This window comes from Suricata suricatta, chromosome 8, assembly GCF_006229205.1.
Source record: "Suricata suricatta isolate VVHF042 chromosome 8, meerkat_22Aug2017_6uvM2_HiC, whole genome shotgun sequence".
NCBI lineage: Eukaryota > Metazoa > Chordata > Mammalia > Carnivora > Herpestidae > Suricata > Suricata suricatta.
This window is the reverse complement of record NC_043707.1, coordinates 99741130-99762512: the sequence shown is the minus strand read 5'-3', so window position 1 is coordinate 99762512 and position 21383 is coordinate 99741130. Positions and strand designations below refer to the sequence as shown.

Here is a 21383-nt window from a genome sequence, read left to right as displayed (position 1 = left end):
GACACAGGGTAGCAGAAAGGATAAAAAAAACAAAATTCATCTATTTGCTGTCAAAATTCTTAACAGGATCAGCTCAAGATACCTGAGTTCCCATCCTGGCCCTGCCACTCACTAGCTGTGTGACCAAGGCCACATTACTTAACTCCACTGGATCTCAATTTCCTCATCCATAAAACGGAGGACAATAACAGTCTCTCCCACCTACTTTAATGCATTGTTGTAAGGATGAGTGAATCCAAGTCAAGCGTGTAGAACTATGCCTAACACATAGAAACAAACACTTAAGTGTTAGTTCTTACTCTTATCAAAATTCCCCAGCCAAACAATCAGGAATGAGACAGTTTTCAGACAAACATCTTTACTGACCTTTCTTAAAAAGTCATTGGAGGATGTGCTCCAGCAAATTATAGGGGTAAACCAAGAAAAAGAAATACAATGCAAAGGGCACTTGCCTTTCCTTTTGAGTGCCCAGCATCTGAATACCTTTCCTCTACTGGGAAAATTACTCACCTTATTAGACAACCCCACACCCAACTCCACTTACATACATACACACACACACACACACACACACACACACACACACAATGAAAATACACACAGAAGCCGGAATTACCTGATCCCTTACATCCTTTGTTTTCACTCTATGTCACTCTATCATGAGCACATTGTGAAACAGAAGTTCCCCACACCCTTCTCTGTTTTTTCTCCATAGCATGTATCACCCTTTAGCAAACTTTATATTTAACTTGTTTACTTGATAATTTGTCTTTCCCTCTAGAACGTAAGTTTCATGAGTGCAGAAACTTGCCTGTTTTCTTCCTTTCCTAGCATCTAGGAGAGTGCATAGCTCATAGCAGGTGCTCAATAAAAACTTGTTGAATGAAGAAAAGACATGCTTTCCCAGCCTCCCTGGCGGCCTCCATCTGCACAGCTAAGAACAAGGAGTCAGTGATAGCCAGTGACCAGGGGCCACGATGCTGCTACCAATGTCTGCCACCCACTCTTTTCACTGCACAGCCCTGTGGCAGGACTTGGAGTGAGGTTCTTGGCTATGTAGCTTCCAAGCCTGGTTCTCTACCCTCAGCAGGAAATTGTGAAAGCCACCCAGCATCCTTTTAATAAAATCTCTTTTCTGCTTAAATCAGCTGCAGTGCATGATACAGTTGTGAACCAAGAAATGGGGAATCCAACATAGGAGAGCTTCAGTGAGGAATCCCAGGGGTCAGCTGCACAGCACCAGTACCTCCGACTTGTTTGGGGTGCTGGAGACATGCAACCAAGACAACATGATGCATTTGAGCATTTAGGAAAGTATGATTGACAGGCGCTTAATAAAACTGATGGAATATTTAGGGAGAAATAGTAATAGATACATAAATATAAAACTAAGTAAATGAGGAAAGAGGTATATTTAACCCCAGGAAAACAAGATGCTGCACTCCCAAAGGAGAAGTTCCCATAGTACAGGACTTGATTCCACATCCTGTTCCAAATGTAACCACTGTGCTGACAAAGCCCACCCCAGAGAGCACTATGGAAACAGTTTCTCATTACCTCCCTCTTCCCAAGTCGCACCTCTCCCCAGCTGTCCCTTTTAAAGCCCAGCCTGCTGACTTGCCCCCACCCCCATCCCCACCTCCTCCCCTGGGGGCGGTCTCTGGAAGTCCCCTTAACTCGCTGGATCATTCTTCAATCGTAAAACATCTTCCAGACACATCAGTCCCCGGAACAGTCTCAGAGTTGGATTTAAGACGCCCCATCCAGGTTAATAATCTCATCCCTGAGCTTCATTTACAGTGAAGGGCCTCCCCTCCCCCAGTGCCGCAGGCTGGGGCCTCTGGGCAGGGTGAGGGGCCATGTCTCCAGTCTGTCTACTGCAATGGCAATAGACATCCCCAGGACTGTGGGAGCTCTGTGGACTCAGATGTTCAGTGGGAGAGCTCCCTGGTTGGCAGACACCCCCTACCCCACTGTGTCCCATGGGACACCTCCAGTGTCTCTCACCTCTGCCTGGCAAGAAGCCATCTTGGGCAGAGAGGGTAGGCGGGAAGACCATCATCAGGCAGGTCCCCGGAACGCAGCCCTCTGCCCCGTCACAGGTGCAACAGCACAGCCACCCCTCTTCACGCCGCCACTGCTTTCCTCTACACACTGTCAGGCACAGAGAAACACAGCTTCAGGGGCTGTGCCTGGCTCTCTGAGGGGGTCTCCCAGAGCCCCCTCCCTTGAGTGGCAGAGAGGAGAAAGCACCCCCAACCCCGCTGCCCTGACATAGGGGAAGAACACCTCACAACTGTCTCAACAACTCCCTCCAAATAAATCCCCTCTTTGGAGGATTTGGGGAAATCCACCCCAACCCAAGTGTATGCCAGGTAAGGGTCTCAAAACCCGAGTTTAGTTTAGGCACCTGAAGCCCCACTTTAGAAGGTAGCCACCAGTGCCCATCGTCAGTACCTACTGTCGGGGTTTAGCCAGAACCAAGAGAGCAAACTCCCCACAGGGCATCCTGTTACACACAGTGCCCCTACAACCCCTTGCAGAGGCTCACAAAGAACTGGGCTGCAGCCTGGGGGGCAGGGAGAAGGAGCGAGAGGGCGGGCGTGCAAGTGGGAAAGGCCTGGGCTGGAGGTGCGGCTTTAACAGATGGGAACTCTCATCTCTTACAAGGTGCCAGTAGACAGTGGGTACAACTCACATGGAAACAGCCACACAAATCTTACTTAGGCTGCCGCGCACAGCGGAAAAGGCTTCACCACTCGCCAGCTCTGTAACCCTGGACAAGTCACTTTCCTCCTCTGGGTCTGTCTCTTCATCTGCAAATCAAGGGGAAATAATAGGAAGGCCCTCACAGGGTCATTGGGAATATTACAGGCATTATGTTTGAAATGTGCTTAGAACAGGATTGGACCTAGTCAGTACCACGTTTCACCACTGTTTTTGTTTTTGTAACCTAGACATATGGAAGAAAATACTAGGAAAAGATAAGTAATAAGTTGAAGGCAGGGCTACCGTGTTGCACAAACCTGGGGAGCATCGCTCACATGGATGGGGGACAGGTGGCGCCCCCTGGAGGTGCGCCTCCCAGAGCCCTGGCTGCAGGAGGCTGCCTCGTGGGGGTGTGACCATGAAGGAAAGGAAACTCAGTCTCTTTAAAGTTTCATAGTATTAGGTGATTTTAAAAACTGCTTAGCATTATTTTGCTAAAAATAAAAATTTATTTTTAGAACATTAATAAAACAAGCTCCCTAAAATAGTAATAACAGCAAACAACAGCACTTGGTGAACGACAAAAAGGAAAGCAATGAAGGAAATGACAAAGGAATGTCTTGGAAATAGGACTATATAAAATATTTCAAATTTTTGTTTTGAATTCATCACTGAAAACATGTTTAAGCGGCAGACTCATAAAAATATTAGCAACAAATATAATGCACAAAGCATTGATTAACATGCTTAGCTTACTGTCTATGTATATGGAGAGTAAATGTTTAAATTTTATAAGTAAAGTATTCAGACTCCTATGTAAATACCAATGTGCAGGGTGCCTGGGTCGTTCGGTCGGTTAAGCGTCCGACTCTTGATTTCAGCTCAAGTCATGATCTCACAGTTAATAAGTCCAACCCCCACACTGAGCTCTGTACTGACAGTGTGGAGCCTGCTTGGGATTCACTCTCTCTCCCTTTCTCTTTGCTCCTCCCTTGCTTGCACACGTGTTCTCTCTCTCTCAAAATTAACAAATAAACTTAAAAACATAATAAAATAGCAACTTGCAAAAGAGAAGCTATGGACTGTGAATCCACACAAAATATATGTGCTGCTATACTAACCATCAAATCAACGTAAAATGAAATGGTAACCAATGTTATCGCCACCTCCAAATTAGGGAATTACGCCAGGAAGTAAGTTCCCTAAGAAGAGGCCGTCGGTTGTGAACATGGGTACAACATCTACAGAGCTAATTGATACTGTGTGTCAAATGTTACTACCCCTTACCCCAGCCAATTCAGCATTGGGGAGCTATTCTAAGAAAATAATCAGAGACGCAAACAGGGATTATTATTACATAAAGCTATCCACTGCTGCATGATTGATACCAGGGGAAGAGGTGACAAATTCTAAGCATTACGCAGTGCATGAGTGATATGGATATTGATGTTTTGTGTGGACATAAACTCTCTCTGAGCAACCAGGCACCAAGGTCGTCTCTAGTAATGGGGACAGGGCAGGGGACCAAAAGAAGAGGAAGACTTTTCCTAAGAACCCCTTCTGGGTCTTCTGAATTTTAAATCATTTTCATGTCCCAGCTATTTAAAATGATTTGACAAATTTAATAAAATGCATGTAGTTTTGAACATTTACAAAGAATATTGGTAGCATAGAAGAGGTTTGTTATGTTACAATGTTAAGTTAAAAATAAGTACATAAGACTTTATTTAAGAAGGATCTCAAAGATACAAATAATATATTAGTATACAGTAAATATAAAAAAAGACAAATGAAATATATCAACATGTAAATGGTGACCATGTGGGGGAGGAGGATGAGTTTATAAGTAAATATTTCCATCTTTAAATGTTTCTATAGTTTCAATTTTTCTACAGTAAGTATGTCTATTGATGTAAGTGAAAAAATAAAAAAATTAAAGATGAATAAAAATAAACCACATTTTCTTTAAAGGGTAATCCATCTCCTGAAGAAGGGTAATAACTAACAGAAGGAAATGTGTTGTAGGTCCAGATCCACCGCTCTAGGAGGCTGTGCGGAGAGCCCCGAGGAAGCCGGGAGGCAGTTCCACCAGCATGGACGCCCTTGCGTGAACCTTCTGCCCTCTCCGAGCTGCTTCTCTACAGAACCAGCAGAGACCAGCCACTCAACCGCCGCTCCTCAAGAAAGCCTGCTCTGATATCTCTCTTATCCGCGCTGACGTGTGAGCTCTCTGAGATCAGGACAGACCCTAGGACTCACATCTCATCCCCAACAGGAGCGGGCCTGGTAACCAGGCTGGCCCCGGGTTGGCCCACCTCCAAGCTGGCATGCCCACCTGCCTGCCCTCTCGACTAGATGCTCCCGCTCCCCAAGGCGGAGGCTGAGCCTGGGGATAGAGAGCCTAGCATATGACAGGGTTCCAGAAAGTGCTTGCTGAACAAATGAATAAATTCAAGAATGATATTCTAGAACTAGTGCTGTCCAACTGAACTTTCTGTGGTGACAGAAATGTTCTATCTTTCTCTCCCCAGGATGAGCAGCCAGTAGCCACACGTGTCCACTGAGCAGTTGAAGGGTGGCTAGTATGACTGAAAGATTGGAGTTTTAATCTTATTGAACAGTAATTAATTGAAATTTTCATTGTGAGAGTGTTCCACAAAAACACTTACATCATAGGGTAGTTTAAGATTACACAAAATAATCCTTTAAAAAACAGGGACATCTGTACCCAAAGGATACACGAGCGCTGATTTGAAGGGGCACACACACCCCAATGTTCATTGCAGGGCTACTGACAATAGCCCAAGTAGGGAAAGGGCCCAAAGGTCCCTCCACAGAGGAAGGGATAAAGAAGATGTGGTATATATATGCAATGGAATATTACTCAGCCATCAAAAAGAATGAAATCTTGATATTTACAACAATGTGGATGAAGCTAGAATGTATTGTGCTAAGCGAAATACGTCAATCAGAGAAAGACAAATATCATATGACTTCAATCATAGGTGGAATTAAAGATACAAAGCAGATGAACAGAAGGGAAGAGAAGCAAAAATAATATAAAAACAGGGAGGGAGACAAACCATAAGAGACTCTTAAATACAGAGAACAAACAGGGTTGCTGGAGGAGAGTTGGGTGGGGGAATGAGCCAAATGGGTAAGGGTCATTAAGGAGGGCATCGTTGGGATGAGCACTGGGTGTTATATGTAAGTGATGAATCACTAACTTCTATTCCTGAAATTATCAGTACACCATATGTTAACTAATTTGGATTTTAATTAATATATACATATAATAAATTCTAACATTAACACACACACACACACACACACACACACACACACACACAAGGGGTATTTGGGTTGCTCGGTTGGTTGAGTGTCTGACTTCAGTTCAGGTCATGATCTCACGGTTTGTGGGTTCGAGCCCTGTGTCGGGCTCTGTGCTGACAGCTCAGAGCCTGGAGCCTGTTTTGGATTCTGTGTCTCTCCTCCCCCTCTCTCTCGACCCCTCCCCTGCTTGTGTTCTCTCTCTCTCTCTCTCTCTCTCTCTCTCTCTCTCCCCCTCCCTCCCTCCCTCTCTCTTTCTCCCTCCCTCTCTCTCTCAAAAATAAACATTTAAAAAATAAATAAAAAGAAAAAGGAGTGCCTGACTGGCTCAGTAGTAGAGCATGTGACTCTTAACCTCGGGGTTGTGGGTTTGAGCCCCATGTTGGGTGTAGAGATTACTTAAAAAATAAAATCTTAAAAAAAAAAAAAGGAGGAGAAAGAAAGCTCCAAAGACTTAGTAAAATGAAAAGGGAAACCGCAGGCTGGGCAAAATATTCACAGTACATATATCTGACAAAGGCTTTCTATCTAAAACATACAAAGAACATTTAAAACTCAATAATAAAACAATTCAATAAAAAATAGGTAAATGACTTGAACAGGCATATCACAAAAGAGGTATAGTAGTGGCCAACCAGCACATGGAAAAATGCTCAACATCATAGGGAAATGCAAGTTAAAATGATATAAGATCCACGGATCAGAATGGCTATATTTAAAAAGAATTACAATACCAAGTGTTGGCAAAGATGTGGGAATGCAAAATGGGGAAAAATTTTTTATTAAAATAATCAATTCAAAAAGATAATCCAGTGTCTAGCAATGCTCAAAAAATGATTGCCTCAGCATACTGAAAATGAGGAGGGGGTGGAAGAGAAGGAGGGCCCCTAACAGCCCAAGTGCCCCCATCTATGTGCTCAATGTCACGCAGTAGGAATTTAAGTGCCTCCGGGTTTCCCTAGCAAAGAGTTCCCTGTACAAGCAGCCAGAGTCACTGAGAGACTGGGAGGAGTGAGGAGGGAGGGGTGTTGAGGCCGGGGCAGGAGAGACTGAAGATTTTGTAAAAGGAAAGTTCTTGGCCTATACTGCCAGAGACAGTGAGAAAGGGCATTCCCTCCAAGGGGAAAGCTTAAGCAAGCAAAACTGGCTACAGGTACAAGAAAAGGGGCTGGCAAAGGTGGTGCCCCTCCCCTGCACTGACTACCCCCCTCCTCTAGCATCCAGCCCCTTCCCACGGACCTCATTGATTTCACTCACCAGCCTTGCAAGAGAAGCTAGCTAACAAATATTTCCATTTCATAAGCCTGCAAACCAAGGCTCAGAGAGACTGTCCGAGGTCAGGAGGCTTAGACTGGCTGGAGCCCAGGAGTCTGCTTAGGCGGTAAACAGGTGATAAGGCGGTGCAGCTGCACAGAGGAGGACTGGGAGGGGTTCTGCACACACTTGCCCACTGCCCACCGCCCTCGAGACCGCAAGCTCCGTGCAAGTGAAGGTTCCGTCTAATAAACCACCACGGTGTCCCAGGGCCCAAGCCAACAAATAGCTGGACACAGCAGCCATTCAATACACACTGACGAACAAATGAACCAATAAGCAAACCCAGGTACAACCCTTCCCGTTTTCAGGACACTGTCGCATACTGTATCCCATATGCTCCTGACAATTGCCTGGGCAGGAATCACTGTCCCCATTTTACAAATAGAAAGCTGAGGCTCAGAAGCAGAAATCCACTCTGGCTTGCTGTCCTGACAATCTGCCTGGGGAACTCCCCCTGGAAACTGCATCTGGACTGGAAAGGGGCGGATTAATTCTCTCAGGGCCCTGCGTTCACTCCGGTCTCTGGCCACACTCCCTCCACAAGGCAGAGATGTGTTCACTACAGACCCAGCTCCAAGGAGGGAAAGGTGGATCCAAGCGCCTATAATACCTGCTTAGAGAAAGAAAAATGACAAAGGACAGTCGGGAGCCAAAGAAGGGACATGGTAATTCTGGCCAGAAGTGGCAGTCTCTCGATCATGGTGAACAGGTAAGCCTGGACCCGAAGCAGCAGAGAGGTCCAGAGGCCCTGAAGGGGGACCCAGAGAGGTAGCCAGGGGTGAGGAAGTCTGGGGTCTTGGAGTCAGACAGGCAGGCCTACGGCTACCAGCTCTAGAATTTAGGCAGGTCCTGTAGCCTCTCTGGGCCTCAGTTGAAGGCGATGTTACCCCCCTCACACAGAGGAAATGCAGAAAGCATGAAATGGCTTCACAGACTATCTGTTCACACCAGGGTTCAACAAATGGAAGCCACTACAATATCACACAGACCCGCACGCAGGGGGAAACAGGGAGCAGAACAGTAATGGCATAACAAGTTTGAGAAGCAGAATGAAAGTCAGTCACCTGGGCGTTATTCAGAAGGTGAATCCTAACCCAATAGACAAGACGCTGGTGCCTCTGCCTCCTGACCCGGCCCAGACACCCTCCCCCTCCTGCTGGACGCCAGAGCCACCACAGGCCGAGCGAGGGTTTCACACTGACCCAGAGCCAGGACCTGTCAGGGAGCTGTACGGAGGCAGTCCACGCCCACTTCGGGGAGGACAATGCTCCTCACCTACCCCGAGCCCTAAGCAAGGCCCAGATACCAGCAGACTGGATCTGGGTCCCACAGCACTCCGATGAGAACCTCAGTCCTTACTCTTCTAACTTCACTAAAAAAAGTAAAACAAGAATCAGAGTAAGGGGACAGGCCACCATGCCACAGAGGAACATCAGATGAAGTCAGGACTGGGGACCTGTCCCAGCTCTGCACTCAGTAAGACCAACAGCAGGGACGCCAGCCGATTGTTGGGCGGCTCAGCCGGTTCAGCGTCTTGATTTCAGCTTGAGTCGTGATCTCGAGGTTATGGGTTTCAAGCCCCACATGGGCCTTTGCACTCAGAGCCTGCTTGGGATTCTCTCTCTCTTCCTCGCTCCCCAAATCTCCCTGCCCCTCCCTCACTTGCATGTGCTCTCTCTCACTCTCTCAAAATAAACAAATGTTAAAAAAATATTAAGACCAACAGCTTCAGCTCACCTTTGTGTCATGCCTACTGTGCACTAGCCCCGGAGCTAGGTGCTCTACAAACTTCTCATCTTCATCCCCATGTCAGCCCTATGAGATAGAAATTATCTCCATTGTGCAAATGAGGAACACTGGGGTTCCCAGTGCAATGAACTTGCCAACGGTCCAGCAAGTAGGAATCTGAACCCAGTTCTGACTCCAAAAGCCATGCGGCTACATCTGCACAAGTAACAACACAGCCTCTCTGAACTTTCGTCTTCCCATCTGTTCAAGGGCAGATTGAACCAACAGCAATGATTTGGGCAGAGCTTTACAGTTTACAGGGCTGAAACCACAACAGTGCTTGGAGAGAAGCTGGTAGGCCAGTACAATAGCCCCTGGGGACTCTGTCTAAGCCTGACCTGCAGTGGGGATTCAGAATATGTACATCAATTTCCACCCCCCAGCAGGGCTACAGCGGGCCATCGTCTGGCTCCTGGCCCTCAGTTCCAGTACTTGGTCTGAGGTTCTTCTTCATCTTAGAAAAATTCAGGTCAGATGTGTTACAACCACCAACATCTGCTCTTTAAACCACATGATGGGACACATTTCACAATGCCTGATTTTGCCTAGGAGGGAGGGAAGGTGTGCAGTAGAATGTGCCTCCAATTCTGGGCCAGTCACTTTGGCACAGCCATCAGCTCCTCCACCTGGCCGGTGGCCTGACAACTCCAAAGGCTTGCAACCTAGAAGAGTCTGTTATCACTGAAGCCAACTCTTCCCAGAAAAGAGAGGAAGGGGAGACCCAGAGGGGTGAGATGCCATGCCCAAGGTCACCTAGCAAGCGACAGGAAGACTTCATTATGAAGAGCCCCAAGTAGATGCTGGAAAGAGAATGTGACTGTGTCTGTATGGGAAAACTCCTTGTACATTTAATCAGAGTCCCATATGCACTGAGAGCTTTCTGTGGGCTCAGCCTTGTGGGAAAAACAAGAACATACAACTTGGCTCCTCCTTTATAGGCTACAACCTCCTGGAGGCAGAGACTGCGTCAGACTCCATTCCCAACCTTCCTAGACACCCACTCTGAGCCAGACCCTGAGCTGTGCAGGGATAAGGAGACTGCCCCTGTCCTCAAGAACGCACAAGTAAATAGAAAATCGCACAGACCAGCGCTATAGCAGAAGGAAGGATAAGGGCTGTGTATGCCACGGCTCTAGCAAAACCCGGAGCCTAGGGAGATAGGGAAGCTTTCTGGGAGGAGGTGGCACTTGAGTAGGAGTCAGTCTAGTGAAAAGGAAGGGAAGGAAGGCCCTTCTAAGAGGTTCTGTTTACCAAACATTGACATGGTAGCAATAATAATAATAATAATTCCAACATTTATTGAGCATTTTACCAGGGGCCAATCTCTGTGTTCAAGCACTCATACATGTATTAACTCGTTTCATCCTCATAACAGCCTTGTGAGATCACCACTATTATTACCCCCATTTTGTAGATAAGGACACCAAGGCCCAGAATGCTCCGCAGCATGCCCCACGTTCCCCAAGTTAGTACCCAGTGCTAGGATTTGAACCTGGTGGCCTGGTAGGCCCACAACATCAATCAGAACCCTACGCTTCTTGGGTCATACTTTGTGCCAGACTTGGTACTACTGGTCACGAAGGTGCAAAGATGACTAAAAAGACACTCACAGTGTATAAGGACAGAAGAACAAGTAAAGAGAAAACTTCTGGGTCTGAAGCTGCATAAGGAAAAGTTCAACACTGCTAGAGAACAAGCAAAGCAGGCATCAGCAAGCGATGGGACTGGACTGATGGGGAAGGCCTTGAATGTCACATCAGAGGGCCCGGATTTTTCTCATTGGCCAAACAGTTGCCAATCTATAAGCCAAGTTGTACTATCAGAGGCGACCTTTAAAGCATGTACCAAAGACTGGAGAATAAATGGATATCTCTACGGATAGGTAAGTGAATGATAAAATACAAATCTGTTTAAAAGAGCTCTAAAAACTAATACCTCTTTAGGCATCCTGTCCATCAACAAACACTAAATATGTAACTGCCGTCATGTGAACCAGGGGAAGATTTTTGTCCTTGTATTTAGAAAATTTTGGATACCCCTATTGTCAGAGATGGAAGGTAACATAAAGTTTCTAAGCAAGGAGTTCTTGGATGGCAAGGTCTGGGGTTTCTGCTCTCCACCCACCCCTGCACCCCCACCTCTCCAAGCCCCTCCGTCTGCTGGAAGTCAACCATCTAAAGACCTGAAGAAGAACCGACTGGGGCAAGAAGCTCCAATGCAGAGATATTCTCACAAAGAGCGCTACGTAAGTACAAATGACTGTTTGATCAATCATTTGGCCTCGGCGTGGGATTTGGTTAGAATTAAAGCCATCTGGCTGGTGGGGTGGGGGGGGATTGATGGGGGAGGAGACAAGCAGGCGGGAAAATGACCCACCCCCCTCCCCCAGAAAGCATTGTTAAAATATAAGGGGAAAAACAGTAAAGTCCCTGCTGTTATTTCAGCCTAAGCTACTTAATCCTTCAGCACATAAAGCAACTTATTTTATGACCTTGTCCCTTTAAAAAGTAAATCAGAAGACGCTGCCTTGAATCCAGATATCTCTGAAACACACAACTCATCCCTCCCAGTGAAATATCCTGTTTCATAAACCTTCTTCGAGATACTTGAAACTGCAGATCACTAAATGCCTAGCTTTAGGCATCTGACATTCCAGAGAATTAATATTTAAACTTATTATAGGAAAAAAGAATTGCGTTTGGTTGAAGCATGAAATATTTAATAGTGTCTCCAAATTAGAAACCCTATTTTGTTTCGCCCTGGAAATGCCAACGTTATTACCTGGGCTTTGCACTCAAATAAGATAAAATGCACAGGCAGTCTTGAGATTAAACACGCAATTACGGCCGTTTTCTCCAGAGAGAAAGGGAGCGAGGCAGGTTTGGGGAGTGGAAGCGATTGAGTTTCATTTTTACGATACACTTAAAATTATACTATCATCCTTTGCCTGGAGGGTTGGGCTTGAGAGCGTTGAAGCTACTTAATCACAGAAAAGTGTGTCAAGATCGGTGAATCCACGGAGGCCTCTGCACGGCCTCGCAGAGCTGTCTCTGTCTCAGAACAGGCCCGCTGCTGGACAAGACGGGGTGACTCTCTCTGCTTGCGAGGACAAAAGTACTAAGTGGTTTGGGATAAAAATTAAGCTTCAATTGACACAGTGGATCCTGGCAGCCTCTGCCGGCACATGTAATTTATTTACAGGGTTGGAAAGTCGGCAAAATACATCATCAGCTCTTATACAAACTTCTACTAGGTATTAAATACCCAAGCCTCAGAGAAGTAATTCATAGAGTCCAGCAACGTTCCAAAACAAACCCACTCTCCAGCCCTCCGGAGAGCTTAAAACAGCAAATGCGATCTGTAGTTTTAAAGTCAGGTTTACGATTCTCCCCGGTTTCTTGTGAAAGCTTTATTTTCCATCAAACCTGTTATCTAAAAACAAAAGCAACAACATCTAAAAGAGTAATAATGTAGTGGTTAAAAAGACACAAGTAGGAAGGGGCTGGGCCACATCACAACCAGCACCATCCTGGTACTGTTTCCTACTCTCCCTCTCAGACTCAGGGTCAACACCCAAAGGCAAAGAAGCCTGGGGCAATGAAGTCTCCTGCAATTTCATCCTCGGAATAAGTAGGATTCTCTGAGAATGTCCACCTTCTCGTGAAAGCACGCACCCTCATGCAAGGCCACAGACACAAACCACGACAGCGGGACCTTTTCCTTCCATGGGGGTCATTTGGTTTGTGCATCAGCTGATACAAAAGACCCACTTCCCACAAACAAACTCTCAAGTTGACCCCGATCCCCAGGCTGTTCTCCCCGCCGCAAGCCCTTCTCCATCCCATCGCTGAATAAGAAATAATTGTTTAATAGATCTTAAGCCCTCATGCCCAGTGAAGCATGCATTCTATATACTAGGCATGGAGCGGCTTATGAGGAATTCTCTTCAAACATCAACAGATGTCTTCAGAAGCAGGGGAAGGAAGATCACAACCAGGGTCTGGGCAAGAAAGTCTCCCCAAACGGTGTGAAAGGCTTGAAAAGGGACTAGAACCCGCAATGATGCGTGTGTGCTGCTGTTTCTGAGAAGGAGCTGCTTCGAGAGGGTCCCTCCGCAGCCTCAGAGAGGCCTTGCCTGAGGACCCCACGTCACAGCTGGGAAACAGTCTTTCCCCCATTTCTGCAGCAGGGAGGTAGACAGATGCAGGGAGGTGGATGGATGCAGAGAGTCTCCCCATAGAGTCACACCTCTGCCTGTCAGCCGGACTCAGAAAGGGCCACTCTCCCGAGTGGCTGTCTGGCCCAGCCTGTAATGGCCTTCTGCTACGTCCCCTCGGGACTGGGGGCACATTCCACAGCCACAGCAACTCCTTGCCACTGCCTGGGTTTTAAAGCCTGTCCTTGAGAGTGTTGTGCTTTAGCAAGAAAGTACTGGCTTTGTGGTCAGACAGAGCTGAGTTCAAATCCCAGGCTTTACTAACTTATTAGCTGCATAGCAAGTCGCTGTGAACTAAATAGTTTATATTGGGGCAAATCACTTAACCTCTCCAACGCTCAGTGGCCCCATCTATAAAACTAAAATAAGGCCTTCTTTCCTCACGGGGTTATTGGGCATCATTAACTGCAGTCACAAGTATAAAGTACCCAGCCTGTCACAGAGTAGGTGCTCAGTAAAGGTTAGTTGACTCCCCTCTTCTGTTTTCTTCTGTGGTCAGCTCAGGAGTCAAATGTTTATAGAAGTCAAGTCTAAACCCGACCTGAGACAAAAGTGGCTTCTTCCCATACTCTAGATCCTTCCCACCCTTCCCAGTCTGGTTCATATGAAATCCTGGAGCATCAGAGCAGGAAGGGGCTATGGATGGATCACTCAGTCCCCACTGCTTCCCATTTTACAGATAGGGAAATGGAAACTCAAGGCCAAGAGCATGGCCCGCATGCATTGAGGCTGTACAATGGTGCGTGTGTTTGCTCCAGACAGACCCAACCATGACCACCAAACAAATTCAGGCCATACAGGAAATGCATTATTCAGTGAGCGGACTGAAGGTCTCCTCTCAGTGCATCTGACTCAAATGCTGACTTTAAAAACACAGCCCGTAATGCTAACACAATCCGCCTCAATCCGCCGGAAACCCTCTGAAGGAATAACCCTTTGGAGTTTAGGGGAAGACGGGGGAAAAGAAGAAAACAGATGCTTTCAGTGACTTTAAACTATAAGACCACGGGGTTAGGGTTGTATTCTCCCCACCCCCACCCACCCCAGGTCTCTGTTTCCTTTCAGTTTCTTATAAATAAGGCCTAGGGAGACCAAATCTGCTACAACCACCCTCCCCCTTTTCTGCTTTCCTTACTAACTCAGCTATCAGCCCGGACTTTGCTTCGAATGCTGAAAGCACTTTTTTTTTTTTTATTGTAAACTATTAATTCGGGCAGCCACTGTTGATAAATAAGAAGTCCGTTTTTAAACTGCTAGAATCATTAGCACAGTGAAGGCGCTCAGCACAAATATTTCAGGAGTTTGCTCTTTTTTTCCTGGCCCTGGTATTACAGCTGTGCTTTCTGCATAATGCACTTGAATTTTTCAAAGCCCACTGCAAAATTTGTTTCATTTCTTCTCCCCCTTAAACTGAATGTCTTTGTTTCTTTAAGCACAAAAATAAACTACCCCCTACCAAAAGAAACAACACAACTCTCTAGGTCCAAACTAATTGCAACTAAAATCTGCATGAGGAAAATAAATTACCAAACCACATAATTTAACTTTAAATATAATCATATATATATATATATATATATATACATATATATATATATATATGGTGAAATTGTTGAAATACTACCATATCAGCTTCAAAAAAAGGGAATTTTTTCCAAGAAAACAGAGAGAAGGAAGGGAAATGACCCACTCTACGCAAAAGCCACAATTAGCCGTAGTCACTGGTCAACTTACAAATAAAGTTGGTATTTATTTTTTGGAGTTTTTTTTCCTAATCCTATCCAAAAAAGGATTGAAAACTTTTTCTCCCCTTTTCTAGGATGCTGGCCAAACTCCACAAAATAAAACCGAAGAAAATGATGATAATTATGCAACGTTCAGAACAAAGAACATAAGAATATATTTTTTTTAATGATTCATTGTGCACTTATGCCTGTAATGAGATTTTAACGCACTGTAAAAATGAGTGTGCTGGCTCATTTAGCTTCTCACGCAAATGTAACGCAGGGAGATGAATAACTCAAAGACGGGGTGGGTTGTTTTTTGTTTTTCTCAGAAGGAGGAGAAGTGTGAAGGAAAACCACAGCATATAAAGAAACTTATGTTTTCAAATCACAGATGGAGCCACACAGCCTATCGATATGACTCCACAGCTAGAAGGGCCCTGAGACCTCAGCGCAGCCAAGGTGAACTGCTCAGCGGCAACTAGGCCTAAACTAAGTTACGATCTCATGTGATGGTCTCCTCTCCATTTGTGAGCAAGTCCTAGCAGCTTCTGGAGGGCTTGAGAAGCAGGAAGGGAAGAGAAATTCTAGCCGCACAAGATTCTCAGGGAATCTCTGGGAATTCTATTTCCGTTACACGTCTATAAAAGGTCTGTCGGATCCATAACTCTCATGACTGTGACGCAACATGCTCCTCTCGTATTTGTGTACCCACTCACATCCATGTTTCTCTTTGTCCCACTGAGCCTGACATTTGGCCAGCAGGTTTCCCCCCTCCTCCTTAGTTGAAACCTCAAGCCCCGAAAAAATTTGGATCTGATTATTTCCGGATCGCAGGACCAGCACTTTAAAATGGATGAAATGCAAGCAAATTGCCCACCAGAGCCGGAGGGGGTAAATGCTTTCAAAATAACTCATACCTTCCTGCTATGGACGCGCTAGCCCAGCAAGGCCTCCCCAGGACATCTCTGTGGCTTCTGATTCAGAAGAAGAAATTCTACCAGGTAAGGCCACTAAAGCCATCATGTTTACCCTCCACCGTCGCAGCCCCTAATGTCCATGCAGACAAACAAAAATAGCATTTTGTTTTCCTTCTTCAAGAAAAAAAAATAAGTGTGTGTGTATATACAACATATGTAATGTACATACACACACACACACACACACACACACACACACACACACACACCAGCTATTATTTTAAGTTACAAGATTGACTCCTCTTTGGCATTTACACCATGTCAATGAAGGCTGTTTACTAATAGCAGCGTCCACATTTGTCATGATCATCAGCCTCCTTTTTATTGCTAGGACGCGTCCAGTCTCAGCACGTGGTGAAAGGGCCCAGAGAGTCGTGAATTAAATAGTGAGCTCATTATCTGGTTTAGTCTGGGAACAGCAACTCTGGACAAACCGTAAACTAGCAAGTTTTCTAACTACAGCACGGATACTACTTCCAAAGATTCAGGACAGAAGTAAGACCAAAAGCAAAAATATTTTAAATCCTCTGGGCACATTCGTAGGAGGCCACCTAGTCCCCAGCGCTCAGCCGCCACCACACACATGCAGAAGGTACAACCTGTGACACCAGGATCAGCTGCTGGGGAGTGGAAGCTTAGAAACTGCCACTTTCTGTCTGCAGCATTGAGCACATCCTTGAACCTCAATGTCTTCGTCTATAAAATGGGAACCACAGTAATAAGAGCCAGTATCAGCCCCGCACTTTAAAAACTGCAAAGCGCTCTCCATCTGTTCTGTCCGAACAGCCCACGAGGTAGGCAGAGCACAGCTGGTGTGAGGGCAGATGAGAGAATGTGTGGGAACGCACGTTGAAAACCGTACAGCGCTGTGCACAGGGGAACAAGCATCATCGGGCCATTGCCACAAAGCTGTCTGCCTCCATAGAGCCCAGATGTTTACCTTCTTTTCTTGTCAGGACTTCCAAAAGCAGAGCGTTGGGTGTTTAATAAGAAGAAAGAAAAATGCAGCATCTGGTAATTTGGCCTTTCCAGCTGCTTGGGATCTGGATAAACGGGACTCTGCCATAAACAGATCGTGATTCTTATTGTAAATGATGACAATGTTAGTCCATGACGTCGCACCATCCCCAGTGCCTCCTGACTCCAGATCTGGAAACGCAGAGGACCCCAGCATTTACGGATAAGCTGCGGGATTCCAGGGCTCGCTCCCTTTCTAGGCTTAGGGTCTGTCTGAAGCGGAAGGCAGATCATCTGAAACCTGACCCCAGACCAAGCAATACTGTCTTCTCTCCAGTCACTGGGCAGCCGTGGCCACAAAAGACCTGACGCTTCGCTCCTCTCAGCTTCCCCTGGCTAGCGCACGAGTGAGTACGCGTCACATTGAACAATTTAAAAGTCAAACCTTTCTCCTTCTTTTCCCTGCACCCTTTATCTCAAGGATCACTTACCCTAGCATGGTGCCTGGCATGAATTAGTGAAATTGACCCCTTCTAACTCTTTAGTTTATAAAGCATTCTTACAACCATTGTTTGATTTACCCTAAGAGGAAGACATTATTATCTCTCATGCAAATGAAAAACCAGAGGTTAAGAACGTTAAACATATCCCCCAGTAACCAGGCACTGAGGTGGACTTTCCACAATTTATCACTAATACTCTCCTCAGTCTTTCTAAGTCAGTCTCACGGGAAATTTACAAGACTCAGAGAGGGCAATAACTTCCCCCAAACTCCCACACATCATAGGTGGCAGGGCACAGTCAATAAATATTTTTCAATTGGTATTTGTGTCTGTTTCCAATAAATCTAAGACTTGAAGCTAGACACCAAACATTCAAAGGGTACGTGGTCTGGGGAATATTTGGGTGGGAGTAGGGGTAAGAGGTGCCGGTTCCTTACACATTCTTAGGAGTACTGCTGACACTGTGCTGGAAGCTGGCGTCTCAGGCCAGTGAGGGGCTCGACTTGAGGAAGAACTTGCTTAGAAGGACAGACACCAGGTTGGAAACCTCTTCAAGCCCAGGACACCAAGCAAATGCTGCCCAGAGAACTCCCACCCAGACCTGCTGAGTGGCCTTTTACACAGGAGACACCTTCTCCACTCTTGGGTCTCAGTTTTCTCATCTTTCAAATGGGTGTGATAAATCCTACCCCACCAGCCTTGCTGAAGGCTGTGAAGAAAACAGTCTGGAAGCCTCTTACAAACGCTTCACCAGAACGACCACCTTAGGGTACAAAGAAAAAAGTTGTTCCTCCCATCCCTTTATCTTCCTCTGTCCTTTCCAAATACAATTCTGACTTAAACATCTCATATATTAGACATTGGTGGGGCGGGGGAGTATGGATAAAAATAATTGGGGTTTGGAAGAATGGCAGTAGGAAGATGGTAGGCAGAGCGTCCAGATGAAAGGTCTCTAACCAAGGCTCGGGACAAACACTATGTTTAGGAGAGCCATTCACCAGGTCTGCAGAGAACTCGATCTTCAGTTGACAGCTGTGCTTTTTTAAAACAAAAAATGTTACAGGAGGGTATCTGTTTAAGAGAGGATTATGTGTGGGGCCGGGCAAAAGCAGGGAGTTCAAGACAGCAAATATTACTCATGTCTTGCTGCACACCACTCCTCTCTCCCTAGCAAAAGACAACTTTATCTGTGTATCCCCGTAACTATACTCTAAAGCCATTTTTTTTATCTACCCTTTCAAACAGGACCCCTACCTGTTGGAGAAGAGACTGACATTGAAAATGAGACAAGAAATAGCACTCTCCTATGAAAGCAGGTGTTTCCATTAAAAAGAAAAACACGGTATGTGTTCATTTCATTTTACCAGTCCCTGAATTAGGAAGTTGGACATTTTCTACCCCGAAGAAGCTCTCATCTCTAAAAGTAAGATAGCCTACCTTTTCTAAGTTGCTGGGGTTGATGCTAAAGGAGTGATGTCTACAGAGCCAGACAAACTTTTCATCTTCCTTGAGAACCGCCTGGATAGAACCAAGAGGTCCCAAACGCTGAAATAATGAAATCCCAAGCTTTGGTTTCTCTCAGGGAGGAAAAAAAAAAAAAAAAAAAAAAGGTAGGGGGCGGGGGGAGGACACAGCATCTTAACAATTTCCTCAATTTCTGGTTAATTATCTGTCAGCATGAAACTTATAAATAAAGGCTCAGTAATAATTAACTGTGATGCGAAGGACAGTTCATGAGAATCCCCACATCATCGCTGACTTTGAGCCCATGAACCTTCCTGTGGCCTGCTCCTTATACCCACCAACTTCCCTGGGGAGAGGAAGGGTATTGCAAAGGAACTTCTGACCAAAGATTATGCTTCAGAAGCTTCAAATTTAGAAAAACCGTTTTCTAAGTCAGAACTTGACTCAGGATGTATCATAGATTTATAAAAATTTTCCATCAGGAATCCAGAAATCATCTGATAGAATTAATTCCTTACTTGACAGATGGGGAAACTGAGGCTCTAAGAGGGGAGAGGTCTTGCTGAAGGCCTCCGGTTTTTGTTGCTGAGGGAAATTGGAATAACTCAAAATATGCCTGCAACGGCTCAGAGGTACTCCAGTTGCTATTCACCCTAATTTAAAAGATTTTGGTAAATTTCACACAACTTTTATCAGAAATATACAGAAGTGAAATTATGTAATCTGAACCTTCTATACATACACTTCTCCAAAATAGGCTTACTGATTTTTTAATTAGATGCTTCTTAAACAGGCATCATTTTATAATGACACCCGAGCCCCAAACAACTAGAAAGGAACTGATGAGCACTGGAGAAAGTTCGACCAAGTTCTCTGGAGAATTCGCAAGAAAGGTGTGCGGTATCCCGATGAGGCATCCCAAATTTCTCCACACCTCTGGCCAGACACGTTGGCGAGGGCAGACTTACCCTTCCCGGCGGTGGCCTTGGACGGACCGTAGTCTCTGGGGCTCCGTGGCCGGAGAAGGTCGTGCGCGCACGGAGGGGGCGCGGGCGGCCGGGGCAGCAGGTCACGCGGGCCCCCATCCACGCAGCCGCCGCCGCCGCTCACGGTAACCCTGAAGGCCATGTGGGTGCCGCCAAGGCCAGTGGGCCCGCGGCCTAAACCCGGAGCGCCGAGGGCCTCCTTTGGCCTCTTGTCTGAGTGAGCCTCCGCCACCTCGCAGTGCATGGCGCCGGGGCAGGGCGCGCTGCTGGGAGTCGCGCCGGGCTCCTGGGGAGGGAAGAAAGCATCGTGCATTAGAAGGAACCGACGGAACGGCCCCTTTCTCGTCCTGGGGTGGGCTTGGGCAGGTCACCACTCCCCGGTTTATTCCTCGTCTCTAAAATGAGTTAGCTCCACTACACTTACTTTAACCTGACGCACCCATCTGATCCCGCAAAATCCCCACAGGCGTGGCTCACACTTCCTTCTCTGGTGTGTCCAGGGCCCCCGCCACCCGCCGCCACAGCGCATTAGGAGCAGCCCCTGTACCCTCCCGCTCATATCCACCTCCACCACTACTAGCCCGCTTTACAGGGGAAACTGAGGCCTGGAGAGGGGAGAGCGGCTGTGCGGTGTCACCCAGTGAGGCAGGAGCGGGAGGCAACTAGGATTCCCCGGGGCAGGGCTCTGGCGAAGACGCGCGGAGGCTACTCCAGGTGGGTCAGGGGCTGCGCGCCTCCTGAGCGCTCCGGGGACCTGGCTGCGCGTAGGGACCGCAGACTGTGCACCCACGAGCCTGGGACGCAGACCCTCTGAGACTGACTTACCCACGACACCCCTAAGCCAGGAGAATGGGAGCCCGATGATGGGCGCCCACTCCCGCGACACAAACCCATCACGAGCACACACAGACACGCACACTCCCACGCGCCACGCGCAGCAGAGCAAATGAACCCATCACACGCGCAAACCCGCACGAAGTCGGTAACGCCCATGGACACTGGCTCCCACGCATACCATACACCCCCGCAAAAGCACGCTGGGGACACAGTGTGCCACACGTACTGCTCTCATTCACCCGCTCCCTCACCAACACTAGCAGCCTCACTGGCTCACACTCCACAAACGTGCGGGCTGCGTCCCTCTCCAGAGTCTCGGCCCCTCAGTCAACCCTCCCGGAGCATGGGCCCGGGGCCCCCAAACTCTCCTTTCCTCTCTGCACTCCCCGCGCCATTCCAAAGCTCCCGGGATTCGAGCGTCGCTGGGACCCCAGCCTCGGATTTCAGGCGCTAGTGCCTGCCCCCTCCCCGGCTCACGGGACGCGCCCCCTCTCACCTCGCAGCTGTGGCTGCAGCTCGCGGGGCGCACAACTCCGCGCGCCTCCACTGGCGCCGCAGCCCCCGCAGCCGCC

At 47.0% G+C, this 21383-nt stretch overlaps 1 protein-coding gene across 1 annotated transcript in view; it reads right to left on the bottom strand.

The window, feature by feature from the left end:
* The window catches only part of GLIS1 (GLIS family zinc finger 1), a 222672-nt gene extending 201331 nt beyond the window's left edge, over positions 1-21341 (bottom strand). The window contains exons 1-2 of the mRNA XM_029948153.1: positions 21308-21341; positions 19957-20260 (exon numbers count right to left, since the gene is read on the bottom strand). Coding sequence (XP_029804013.1) covers positions 19957-20218 — 262 coding nt within the window. The 5' untranslated portion in view covers positions 20219-20260; positions 21308-21341. The remainder of the gene's footprint in view (positions 1-19956; positions 20261-21307) is intronic.
* Between the last annotated feature and the right edge of the window lie 42 nt (positions 21342-21383).